At 51.3% G+C, this 12881-nt stretch overlaps 2 protein-coding genes across 4 annotated transcripts in view; one reads left to right on the forward strand and one right to left on the reverse strand.

Moving 5' to 3' along the window:
- Plaur (plasminogen activator, urokinase receptor) overlaps positions 1 to 1894 on the reverse strand; it is a gene marked incomplete in the record, with an annotated part of 14891 nt that extends 12997 nt beyond the window's left edge. The window contains 2 exon segments of the mRNA XM_013508758.1: positions 1 to 106; positions 1775 to 1894. Of these exon segments, the coding sequence (XP_013364212.1) occupies positions 1 to 106; positions 1775 to 1823 (155 nt within the window).
- Positions 1895 to 1975: 81 nt separating this feature from the next.
- The window catches only part of LOC102018034, a gene marked incomplete in the record, with an annotated part of 29559 nt that continues 18653 nt past the window's right edge, over positions 1976 to 12881 (forward strand). The window contains 6 exon segments of one of the 3 annotated variants that reach the window (XM_013508757.1): positions 1976 to 3730; positions 4799 to 5141; positions 7450 to 7559; positions 7756 to 8015; positions 12151 to 12252; positions 12502 to 12651. In XM_013508757.1, the coding sequence (XP_013364211.1) occupies positions 12243 to 12252; positions 12502 to 12651 (160 nt within the window). 3 annotated transcript variants of the gene reach the window in all.

Consider the following 12881-nt stretch of genomic DNA (forward strand, 5'->3'; position numbering starts at 1 on the left):
CATACATTAATGACCGTGGTCCTGCAGAGGTCCTCGCCAGAGGCACACACCTCCGGCTGGCAGGGCCCACTCTTCACACACTGCAAGCAGAGCAGAGCCCAGGAGACTGGAGGAGAGGGGAAGGGGAGAGGAGACCTGGTCAGTTAACGCGCGCCAGGACCCTCTCCGTCCCGCTCCGATCCCCTTACCGGGACCGGCTCCAGGCCCGGTCCGCTGTCCGCTCCTGCCTCTCGGCTCCAACTCTGGGTTCGGGCTTGTGGTCCCGCGTTCTATCTCTGCCCACAGGCGCTCCCCAAGTTCCGCCCTGGCCCGTTCCCTGTAAATCCATTCACGCATCCTGAAGTCTTATCCCCGCCCTCACAATCAACTCTGATCCCGTCCGATTTTAGCCGTCTCACTCGACCCCAGTTCCTCTCTTAAACTCTGCTAGGAGCGTTCTCTCCTCACTGCCCCGCCGGTCTTTAGGTTAGGTTATAGCTCTGCTGCCGGTGCGCTCCCGTAGCCGCCTCCCCACACCCCCAGGTTCTCTCCCACTCCCCCAGGGTCTCCCCCAGCCCTGTGGTTTCCGGGGACACTAGTCCCGCCCATCGGCTGTGCGGAGCGAATCCCAGCGAACCCAGCCTCGCTCTAGGTCTCTCGCCGCCCAAGACGCGCCAGGTTCGAGTCCCGCCCTCTAGTCGCTCAGCTACTTTCTCTCCCCTCCGCCCGGACATCCTAGCCCTGTCCTTGGCTCCTCCTCTTTAAAGTCCTAGCCTCAGTCCCCCCACCTCACCTAAAAATTGCCCCGCCCCTAGGCCCACCCCATAGTCTAGCTCGGCCTGCGGTTCCTCTCTAAAGTCCTAGCCCGGCCCTCCAGGCCGATCCCGAGGTTATAAAGCCGCCCCTGGCTCCGCCCCCACGTTCTATCTCCGCCCCGACTCCGCCCCGTTCTTTAATAATCTAGCCCCGCCCCCAGCCCATTCCCCGAGCTCTAGGTGGGTCCTGCTCCTCTCCGAAGTTGTAACACCGGCCCCTCTCCAGCCCCAGCCCCTCCCGCCAGGCTTCCCGGACGTACCTTTCCCCCTAGACTCTGATCATTACTCATTCCTGGTCAGGTCCCCAGGGCTGAATTATTCACCGCCGCCCCGCCACCCCCCGCCGTGCCTGACCTCACTCAGTTCTTTCTCCATTTCTTCTCATTTCTCAAACCCACTTCCCCATATTTTCCGGGGGAAGCAGGTGAAATGATCGCTTCGGCGAGGGGATGGTGAAAGGGAAGTGTCCTCCGAGATGCTCGGCCCAACTTTCCTTAGGCTCTTTGCAAAACGGAGCGCTGCCCCCTTATTTCTCTAAAGGGGATCCTGGGGCGCCTGGCGGGGTCAGAACCCCACTTAGTCAAGAACTGGCTGGGGATTTCAGAGCCGTTACTCAACGTCTCTGTGCCTCAGCGTCCTCCATGAAAAGGATTAATAATAATAGCTCTAAGAGTTTGGCAATAGCATCGAGCAGCAAAAGGGCACCCGCTAAAGGATCGCCCTTGTTAACGCCTTTGCCCAAATAGTGTTTCCCGCTAGTCTGACCCAGCCAGTCTTTCTCGACTAGTCTTTCCCAGTTAGTCTTCCCCAACTAGTCTTTCCTGGCCCACCGTGGGCCAGGGCCTGCGCCGCGCGTCTGCAGGAGAAGGTGCGAGGACGATTGCTTGATGGGGGAGAGGTGCTGGGGACCGAATCCCCTCCACCTACTCACCAGACCCTGTCCCCCCTTTTCCAGCGCAGGCGCTCACCCCGACCCTTACCTGGGGTGCAGATCAGAACGCACAGCAGCAGCTGCAGGGGGCGGTCCATGCTCCCGGCCCGGTCCGACCCGGTTCCTCTCTTCTCCTCTGCTCCCCTCGCGGGGAAGGAGGCAGTTTTGTGGCCCGGGGCTCCTCCCCGCCGCGTTGCTCAAGAGCCAGTCAGCCGCAGATGCGTGGGCGCCGCCCCCTCCTCCCCCACCGGCCTCCCTCCTCCCCGCCTGCAAAACTTCTCCGGCCAGGGCGCGGCCGCCACGCAGGAAGGACCCGAGCTGGCTGGGCCCTGACTCACGACAGCGGTCACGGCTCTGTCATCAGACTGCCTAGGTTCAAATCCCAGTTCTTCCTCTTCCTGCCGTGGGACTTCCTTGGACAATGACTCTTCTCAGGTGAAAAATGAGGATAAAAACTTGTCCTCCTGGGAGACTGAACGTGGCTGACTGTTCGATGGTGTCGGGAGTTGTTAGCTCTGTTGCGGGGGATGGTGGTGTTGTGGTCACGTGTGGAAAATGCCTTTATCTTTCAGAGAGGGACTCAGAAAGATTTGGATGTGGAATGACATAATGTCTGCCATTTATCTTCATTTTAGACAAAAAAAAAAGTAGATATCGCTCTTATGAACAAGATTTTGTGGTTATGTGGAGAAATTGTTCTTTTTTTTTAAGATCCTCACTGAAGTATTTATGGGTGGATGCCATCAATGTCTGCCGTATTTACTTTAAAAATACTTCAGCAGAAAACAAAGGCAAAACAACCAACTATATTAATTATACCACATTCACAAGTAGATGAGGGGCTCTTTTGCCATTCTTTTTACACTTCCATTGTTCCTAAAAATGTCCAATATGTAAAAATAATAATAAAGGAATATAGGATGCAGAGGATAAAATAAGTCTTCCGTTTTATGATGCATCTGGCCAGCAAGAGCAATTGAACATGGAAAAAGGCCCAGAATAGAGTCAGGCCCACATGGAGGGATCAACAAATTCCTGGTACATTTGCCAAGGACCCACTTTGTGCCACTCCCCCCGCCTCCAGGAGCTGGGGACACAGCAAGAAACAAAGCAAAGTCCCCACCGTTGTGCTGACAGTGGGCTGGGTTTGTGATCTAAACTTTCATGGTCTGAGACTAGGCAAAATGGGGAAACCAGGCACGTCTTGGAGGAGATGAGAGGGTGCAAGTGTGATGTGAGCTGTGTTTAGTGGGGCAGTCTATGGAGATTCCATAAGCATGGAGGAAGGAAGTCAGGTAAATGTGTAGGGAAAGCTTTCCTGGGACATGGAACAGCCTTTACAAAGGGCTTGAGGTGGGAATGTGTTGAATGACTTCTAGGAACTGCAGGGAGGTCAGTGTGACTCATACAGAAGATGATGCATAAGGAATAGCTCCTCCTACAACAATGATTTTACTACTTTCATTCTTACTAATCTGTTGAAACCTTAAGCTAATCATTTTCAGATAAGGTGAGAAAAGTCTCAAAGAAGTCTTCTTGGTGTGGCACAAATGTTTGACTCTGGGAGGCGGCCTCAGATTGTGAGGGTTTGAGTTCCAGTGACTCACCGATTCTGTATTCCAAGCTCCTTATCTGGAAAGTAGAGATTGTAAGTTTCTCTTTCCCAGGTCGGATACTCTGGAGGGAGAAAAGAATGTACCTCTGACTTCTTCCACAGTGCCTGGGGCATAGTACGTGCTCAGTAAAATGGTAGCTGTGGTGATCATTGTTTTGAACCCAACTCTGGCTCTTCATTTTCACTTCCTGGCATGACAAGGGGGTTGGGGTTGTGTTCTGGAGTCTGAAGTTAGCAGTTGTCAAGCAGATGGCTGCTGGGGCGGATCACTCCCTGGTTGGGTCACCCAGAGCCAACACAGTCCTCTGAGCTGAACCTCCAATTCCTCATCTGGAACCCAGATGAGCCCCTTTGGAGTTTGCTGTGACGCCTGAACAAGATGCAAATGAGGTGGGTGAAAAGAAATAGAGATGTTGAAGCCAGGTGTCCTGTAATCCCAGCTACTAGGGGGAGCTGAGGCAGGAGATTCAAAAGTTTGAGGCTAGCCTGGGTCACTCAGTGAGACCTGTTTCAAAATAAAAAATAAAGAGCTGGGAACGTAGTTCAGTGGTAGAGTGCTTGCCTAGCATGCCTGAGGCCCTGGGTTTAATCTCCTGTAGTGGAAAAGAAAAGAATGTTAAGGGAATGATTCAAGCAGGTTTGAATCCCAGCTCAGCCATTTGCCCCTCGGTGGCTCTGAGAATGGCTCCACTACATTAATCACTGGTGCCCCCATCTGAAAGATGGGCTGGGGTGGGTGGGAGGCTTTTGAGGGCTCCATGAACCATGATCTGGTGCTGCCACTTCCTGGTGGAATGACCTCATGGCTGTGGGACCAATTTCCTCTTTTATTTAAAGAACAAAGGAAGTGTTTCGAAGCCCCTGCATCCTCCCAGGGACAGCTCTGGTCTCCTGAAACGTCCATCTCGCTCCTCTTCTGTGTCTCTGTCTTTGTCTTTTATTCTCTCTCTCCACTTGGTTATTTTTCTTTGTTTCCGTCCCTCTCTCTCTCTGGGTGCCCATCTCTCTCTCTGGCTCCATCCCTTTATCTCTGTCTACACTGTGTGTGTTTTTAATTTTTTTTTGCCTCTTTCTGTCCTTTTTGCTTCTCCCTTTTTTCTGTTTCTCTCAGTGACTATTTCTTTTTCTCCGCTTCTGTCTCTGTCTCTGTCTGACTCCTGTGTTTCCTTCAAGTGACACACCCCTGCAAGGTTCCGGCAGGTGTCAGGACCAGGGCACTTCGAGAAAAGTGGAATGTGGAATGTCCCTTCCTTCCTCCTGGTGACTCATCTGGGGCCTCACCTGGCTTGTGTGTGCCTGCAGGGCTGCGTGCCAGGCACATGGGTTTCAGGGGCTCCCCCAGCCCGAGGAGAGGCAGAGAGGGTGAGAGAGTGCGGGAGACAGGCTCAACCAGGGCCACTGCTCCCAACATACAAGAGCTCCTGCTATGAGTGCATTGTGTTTGCCCCCCAAAGACAGGGTGAAGTCGTAACCCCAGAACTCAGAACACAGCCATATTTGGAAATAACGTTGTTGCAGATGCAACTAGTTAAGGTGAGGTCATACTGGGATGAGGTGGGCTACTCATCCACCGTGACTGGTGTCCTGGTAAGAAGGTGGCCGTGTGATGACAGAAACCCAGAGAGAAGGCTGGAATGACAAAGGCAGAGACTGGAGTCATGCAACTGCAAGCCAAGGATGCCAAAGTCACTGGCAGCCTCCCACAAGCCGGGAAGAAGCCGGAGGACTCCCCTCCAGGGTCTGCAGGGAGCACAGTCCTGCAGACTTGACACGCTGAATCTGGGACTTCTACTCCAGGCTGGTAAACAACACTTTTCTTTGTCTGAACACCTAGTGTTCAGACTGTATCCCAACAGCCACAGGAAGTTAATAGGGCTTCTAGGAATCAATAAAAAAGAGAATTCAGGGGCTGGGGATTTAGCTCAGCGGCACAGCGCCTGCCTGGCAAGCGCAAGGTCGTGAGTTCAATTCCCGGTACCGGAAAAAAAAAAAACCAAAAAAAAAAAAAATTCCAAAAGGACAGGAGAGAAAGCACAAATGCTCTTATGAGAATGACATCAGCTAGGCATGGTGGCGCATACCTATAATCCCAGCACTTGAGAGGCTGGGGCAAGAGGATCGCTGTAAGTTCGAGGCCAACCTGTGTGGGCTGCATAGTGAGTTCAAGCCAGCCTGGACTCCATAGCAAGACCCTGTCTCAAAAAAACAAAACAAAAGATGCTAAAATATTATTTGCTTCGGTTGACTTCTGCTGTTACCACCACCCCAAAACTTAGGGCTTAAAACCATAAGTATTTATGGGCTAGGGGTATAGCTCAGTGGTAGAGCACTTGCTTAGCATGCATCAGGCCCTGTCCCCACCAATGCTGAAAAAACGCCCCAAATATCTCATCTGGAGGGCCAGGCTGCTCTGGCTCAGGCTGCTTTGGCCAAGCTTAGTTAGATTTAGACGGTATTGCGGTCTGAACATTTCGGTCCCCCGCAGAGCTCAGGTTTTGAAATCCTAATCCCCAGTGTGATGGTGTTAGGGGGTGGCCTTTGGGCGAGGTGATCAGGTCATGAGGGAAGAGCTCTTATAAATGGGCTTAGTCACCTTACAAAAAAAGACTCAGGGAAGCCGGGCATGGTGATGCACACCTGGAGCCCCAGTACTCTGGGAGACTGAGAGACGAGAATCGTGAGTTCAAGCTCAGCCTAGACAATTTAACGAGACCCTGTCTAACGCTTTGCCCTGCCTGGTGTGAGGTGCCGCAGGAAGATGCCTTCTAGGGCCAGAAAACAGACCTCTCCAGACACTGAATCTCCTGGTGCCTGGAACCTGGACTTCTGCATTCCCAGAACAGTAAGCAGTACATGGCTGTCCCTTACAAGACACACAGTTCATGGACTTTTGTTATGGCCGCCTGGATTAAGACATGACCTCCATCACATGTGTGGGCTCCTGGCCTCGGCGGCTGGGGTTCCCGGGGCTCTCACAGAAGCCTGCTGGTTTCCGTCCTGCAGGAGGTGGCCTGGGCTGGATCATCTAGTACTGAAAAGTTTCCGGAGGAGGAAGTTGAGACTTCTGTCATTTGCTGAGGCCTCTGTCTGCTTGGAACTCATGTGACATCCTTTCTGTCACATTCTAGTGGCCCAAGCCAGTTATGAGACCCACTCAGGTTCAAGGAGAAGATGAGAAATAGATTCCACCTCTTTCTAGTTGGAAGTGAGCTCGGAGGTAGAGCGTGGCAAATCTGGCTGGAAAATAAAGGAGACCAATCAATTATAAGACCTTAGGACCGTGCTAATAATTCCCCAGGACACCTGATGTAGAACTCTCAGGTGAGGACAGAGACACAGCGAAGAGTCTGGTATCACGACTCTTCATGGTAGCTCACTCTGTGTTTTCTAGACCTGAGTGTACTTTTATTTTTTCTCTCTCTTTTTTTTTTTTTGTTTTTTTTCTGGTACCAGGAATTGAACTCTCGACCTTGCTCTTGCCAGGCAGGCACTGTGCCGCTGAGCTAAATCCCCAGCCACTTATTTTTTCTCTTTTGTTCAGACCAATTTCTGCTCTGCAGAGCCAGTTTTTCCCTTACCCCTTCACCCCTCACTTTTCAAATAAAGTTTTGGCACAGTTTTTAGCTTGCCTTGTTCAATTCTTGATTCGAGGCAAGAAGGACCTGTAATACATTTAACTGATGAGCCATTTCTTTCTTTTTGAGACAGCGTCTCACTCTGTAGTCTAAGCTGGCCTTGAACAGCGGCAACCCTCCTGTCTCAGCCTCCTGGGTGCTGGGATTTCAACTGTGCTCCACCATGCCTGGTTTGTCGCGCCATTTCCAAAGGAACCACCCAGAGGGCTGTAGAATCTTCCTCTCCCTTTACATCTCCCAGGTCCAAAGAAGTCAGTAATCACTTTGGGGATGTGTGGAGTTGGCAAGGCTCAGGAAGAACTGGCCTAGTGCTTCACAGGATGTAAACTGGTACAGCTCTATGGAGGGCGATTTTGCAATTGCTCTCAAAATTACAAACGTAGAAAAGCTTTTTGACACAGCCAAACTACTTACCACTTTTGGGAACTTGGTGCGCATGTGAAATGAGACGGGGCACAAAATTTTTCTTTGCAGATAGTTTGTAATGCCAAGCGATGGGAAGATGCCTGGCCCTACAAGAGATGCGTGTCTTCAGCGGAAAAAAGAAAGAGGAAACGCTTTATGTAACTCAGGTTACATCACAGGTAAGTGGGGAAGTCTAGGGGCGGAACGGTGTGTAGAGAACTCAGAGGTTTGCCACTGAAGCGGGGCATGAGTCCCTACTTGTTTCTACATGCATTAAGTAACTCTCCCCCTGACGTCCCCTTGCCTCCAGGTTCACAAGAAGGGCAGGGACACGTCCCTCCGCTGCCTACTCACTCTTCACTCTTTGTCCCACAGGTCTTGTTTGTGCAGTGCAGGGCTGCTTACCCAGCCCCAGTGCGGACAGATAACCTCCCAGGACACTGGCTTCTCGTCACAAAACTGCCTCGAGCTGCTTCCTTCTGCTCCGAGGACTCGCTCTTCCTTCCCATCTTTCCCAAGTGGAGGGCTCTGGGTCTGCCTGCGAAGGGGTTGAGCTAAGTCCCTAAGCTTCTTACGGTCACGGCACCCATCAAGGAAAGTGGTTCCCGCTCCCAGGCTCCTATCTCTCCCTCAGGGTTGGTAACTGGCAAAGCAAACTCTGATTGTACACACTGATGAGGGGTCCTGCCCGGAGCCGGAAAGCCCCATGCCTTGTGAGGGACCTCGGACTTGTCCTTTCTCTTTCTTGGATCTCTCCTCTGAGTCACAGGGAGAGGCCAACCTCATCCTGCTCCTTACTGGTCTTATTTATGTTGCTAAATAATTGTGATAATGACAGTGATAGCAGCAGCTAGCATCTGCAGGTTTCTTGTTGGTGGTGTTTTTGCTGCTGTGGGTTTTTGTTTTCACTTTTATTAGTACATGTTTGCAGTATGTAATGATTACATTCCTCTTGGGGAGTCGGTACATGAACATAACACATCTCAATTTTTTATTTTTTTGTCTTTTTGAGACAGGGTCTCGCTCTGCAGTTCAGGCTGACCTTGAGCTCACTTTGTAGCCCAGACTGGGCTTGAACTCGCAACGATCCTCCTGCCTCAGCCTCCCAAGTGCTGGAATTACAGGCATGCGCCACCACGCCTGGCTCACATCTCAATTCTTTTTGTGTCCCCTCATCCTTTCCTTCCTCCCTTCTCCCTCTAACTCTTGATCCCTTTCCCATTTGCAAAAGATCTATCTTACTCTTTTGATTTATTTATTTTGGTACTGGGGATTGACCCCAGGGACTTTGCACTGACCTGTATCCTCAGGCCTTTTTATTTTTTATTTCGAGACAGAATCTCACTAAATTGTGATCCCCCTGCCTCAGCCTTCCAGAGTGCTGGAATTACAGGAGTGCACCATGACACACAGTGTAGCGCTCCTTGTTTTTATTTTTATCTTGCAAAGCTTGGGGTCAAACCCGAGAGTCTGGCACAGGCCAAGCAAGGGCCCTAACACCGAGCTACATCTCCAGCCCTGGTGCCTACTATTTCAAGCTCTCCAACATCAAGCACTTCAAGTACATCAACTCATTTAATCCTCACAACAGGCACTCATGGAGGTCCTGCGAGCTGCCCTCTTTTGAAACCAGAAAACTGAAGCTCAGGTAGATAATGTGCCTGGCCCAAGGCCGCTCATCTCAGTAGGTAACAGAACAAGAATGCAAATCCAGCCTGTCTGGATCCAAGCTATTCCTCTGCCTCTAAGACCTGCACTGGTTCCCTTGAAATCCGAACATAACTACAGTGAATCTGCCCAACTTCAAGTCACTGTTTATCTAGTGCTTGCTGGAACTTGGGCCCTGGGCTACAGGTCGTGCAGATGGAAACCCTGTGGCTCTAACTAGGGGAAGGGGCAGCGCCAAAGTTATGCCTCGGAGGAGAACTGACCCAGTCCTCTCACCTAGGCCACTCCCCCTTACTTTTAAAAATTTACTATTTTATTTGTGGGCTGGGGTTTGAACCTAGGACTTTCGCACTGATCTATGTCCCCAGCCCTTTTAAAATTTTGAAAAAAAGGTCTAACTAGGTCACTAAGCTGACTAGGCTGGGCTCAAATTTGCCATCTTCCCTAGAGTGCTGGGATTTCAGGCAAGCACTACCATGCCCAGCTCAGGCAGCCCTTTGAACAAGCTCGGGAAGAGGTGGCTTCTACAGAAACATGCCCAGCACCAGCACTAGAAGGTCTTCCACGGACCTCATCCCCACTAAACAGATGGGAAAATCAAGGGTGTCCAGCAGCGGATGGGGGCAGGAGGGCCATGCAAGTCTCACCAGCCAAGGCGGGTCTATTTCCCTCCTGGTAAAGCAAGTGGTCAATTCAGAAAGACTAGGGTTCAAATCTGGTTTTTTTGGTCTTTTTGAGACAGGGTCTTGCTATGCAGTTCAGGCTGGCCTTGAGCTCACTTTGAAGCCCAGGCTGGTCTCAAACTCACAACGATCCTCCTGCCTCAGCCTCCCGAGTGCTGGGACTATAGGCATGTGCCACCACACCTGGCCTAGGGTTCAAATATGATCATGCCAGCATCCTGTTTCAGGTTTTACATATTTTTGGAATTTTAGATGAAACTCAAGTCTCAATAAAAAATTCATTTAGGCTTTAGATACACATAATGTGAAGGTAATCTTTTTTGTTTGCCGTATGAAGGTAATCTTACACAATATTTTAAAATGATTTTTTTGCATGAAACAAAGTGGTTTATTTTTAAATTTTTATTTATTTTTATATATACTTTTGGAACCGGGAATCAAACTCAGGACCTTGCTCTTGCCAGGCAGGCACTGTGCCTCTGAGCTATATCCCTGGCCCAACAAAGTGGTTTTGATTTTGATTTTTTTGGTTTTCTTTTGTTTTTGATTTTGATTTTTTGGGGCAGGGTCTCACTATGCAGCTCAGGCTGGCCTTGAACTGACTATGTAGTGTAGGCTGGCCTCAAATTCACCCTGCCTCAGCCTCCTGAGTGCTGGGGTTACAGGCGTGTGCTGCCATACCTGGCTTATGAAACAAAGTTTTGTGGGATGGAATTTTCTGCTTGTGGTATCATATCAGTGCTCTAGAAGTTCTGGATTTTTGATTTTTTATTTGTGCATTAAGGATGCTCAACCTGTGGTACTGTTGGGTGGAACTTGTTAGATGACATCTGCGTGGCGTTACCGGGCAACCTATTAATGGTAATGGTGGTAATAATAATAATAATAATAATAATAATAATAATATGTCTATATGTCCTTCTTTGGTCTCAGTAAGTAGCCTTGGGCTTCTTTTCTTCCTCATGCCCCACACAACTCAGTTTCCCCATTTTTACTACTGGGGATTGAACCCAGGGCCTCATGCGTGGTAAGTAAGCCCTCCACCTCTGAGCTACACCCCCAGCCCTTTAAGCAAGTTTTAAATTCCGAGACAGGGTTTTGCTAAGTTTCCCAGGCTGGGATTTTCCTGCCTCCTTCTCCTGAGTAGCCGGGATTGCAGTTCCCCCGCTTTGATGTTCTCCATGCCCTGTCCCTCATACCAGGTCTCCTGGGGGCCAGGACGCTGGGTGGGGCCGCTATCTGCCCAGGCTATTTGTTCACCCTCTCCTGGGGTTGCCACCCTGGCGAGGCCCTTGGATAAAAGGCCAGGGCACTGTGTATTGCTGCTTCCTCCTCTCCAACCTGCATCATGCTCCGGCTCCTCTCTGCCCTGATGCTCCTCCTGGGGGCGCTGGTCGCGCCAGAAGGTGAGGCTTGTGGTCCCTCAGAGAGGGGGAAGATCAGCCCAAAGTTCCCTGGGTGGTGAGAGTTGGCTTCAGAGTGTGCACTCCAGGCCCTTCCACCCGGCTGTGGACAGCAGAGGCGGCAGCAGAGTGGTATAGAAAGGGCGGGGTTCTGGAGCTGGGATGCCTGGGATCAAATCCCAGCTCGGCCACTTTTTAACTGTGTGACTCCAGGCAAGTAACTTAACTACTCTGTGCTTCAATTGTCCCCTCTGTGAAATGAAGATGATAATAAACTGGTGTTTATTGAGTGAATATGTCTGAGGAGCCTGGTGGTCGCCCTGTATGAGGGTGAGCTCTTACAGATACCAGGAACAATTATTAGTATGGGTCTTTGACCTTGCCTGCCTGTTTTCATGTTGACTTTAATTCTGCAGTCTTTGGCGTGGGTGGGGAATTAAGCAGCTTCAATCCCAGCCAAGACCTCCCTGTGTGATCTTGAGTGAGACCCTAGGCCAGTGATGGCAAACCTTTTAGAGCTTTCTGTGATAACAGTGAGCCAGCTGGGACACGCATGCCATAGGTTCAACACAGCTGCCTTGAGCCTTCTGGCCTCAGTTTCCTCATCTGGAAGAGGAAGGTGTGAGAGGAGGAGGTTTCTTCCAAGAGGCGGGATGCGGGATGGCCGGGAAGGGTGGTTCCATCTTCGCTTGTTCAGTTCCGGGCTTTGGCAGCATGAGGTTGGCTGGTGAGCTTGCGGGTTAGATGGGGATCCAGCCGCTGCCTCTCAGAGAGCCCAAGGGCCCCGCTTCCACACTTTTGCAGAGGGGAGCTACCCACCGGATGCCGGCCCCACTCCTCCCGGAAATGTTCCGTGATCTTCCAACCACCCTCCCTCCCATGGTGGCCCCTAATCCTGTTCTTGAACCCCGTGTGTGTGTGCATGCGTGAGCACATGTGTGTGTGCATGTGTGTACATGAGTTCTTTTTGCTCCCTCCTCAAACCACAGGGTCTGCTCCCTCCTCTGTCCCCACAGGGACCTCCAAGACCTGTCCAGCCTGCTCCTCGCCATCCCACTGCAGGAACATCACCTGTCCTTCGGCCCAGGACTCCTGCCTGTTCAGCCAGATGCAGCTGGGTGGGAGATGCGACAGGGAGGGCAGTGGGAAGAGAAGGGAGCGGGCAGGGGTGGGGGTCAGGGCGGCCCAGCGCCCTGGAGGCTGCACATCTGGCCTCACAACTCAACTGGGTGCTGCTGTGAAGTGTGGGGTGCTGGACTGGGTGCTTATAGAGCCCTACAGTAACTTTTTAGGGTCACCACAGAGGGGCAGGGGCCAGGACAGCTTGGGATGGGGCCCTAACGTCTGCTACTGACCTCTATCCCCAGAAAATGGGACTGTGGTGGAGAATGGGTCTTGCGTGGCCCCTGGGCAGTGCCGGGAAGGCATCAGCACCCTGACCTATGCCCCCAACTCCAAGCTCTGGGTCAGCACCACCTGCTGTGCAAACAGCTGCGGCATCACTGATCCACGACAAGGTTTGTCTGCAGCAGGTGCTGGGGCGTCACATACCTGGGTGGGAGCCAGGAGAGTGGGCCCGGTACTCTTGCCATGTAGCTTTCTCTCTGGCTGATTGAGATAAAGAGAACTTCGACACCTGTAATACCAATACTCTGGAAGGCTGAGTCAGGAGGATCATAAGTTTGAACGCAGCTTGGGCAATTTAGCTACTTAAGAAAGTTTTGTCTCAAACAAACAAACAAACAAA

This window comes from Chinchilla lanigera, unplaced genomic scaffold (genome assembly GCF_000276665.1).
Source record: "Chinchilla lanigera isolate Chin_1 unplaced genomic scaffold, ChiLan1.0 scaffold00154, whole genome shotgun sequence".
NCBI lineage: Eukaryota > Metazoa > Chordata > Mammalia > Rodentia > Chinchillidae > Chinchilla > Chinchilla lanigera.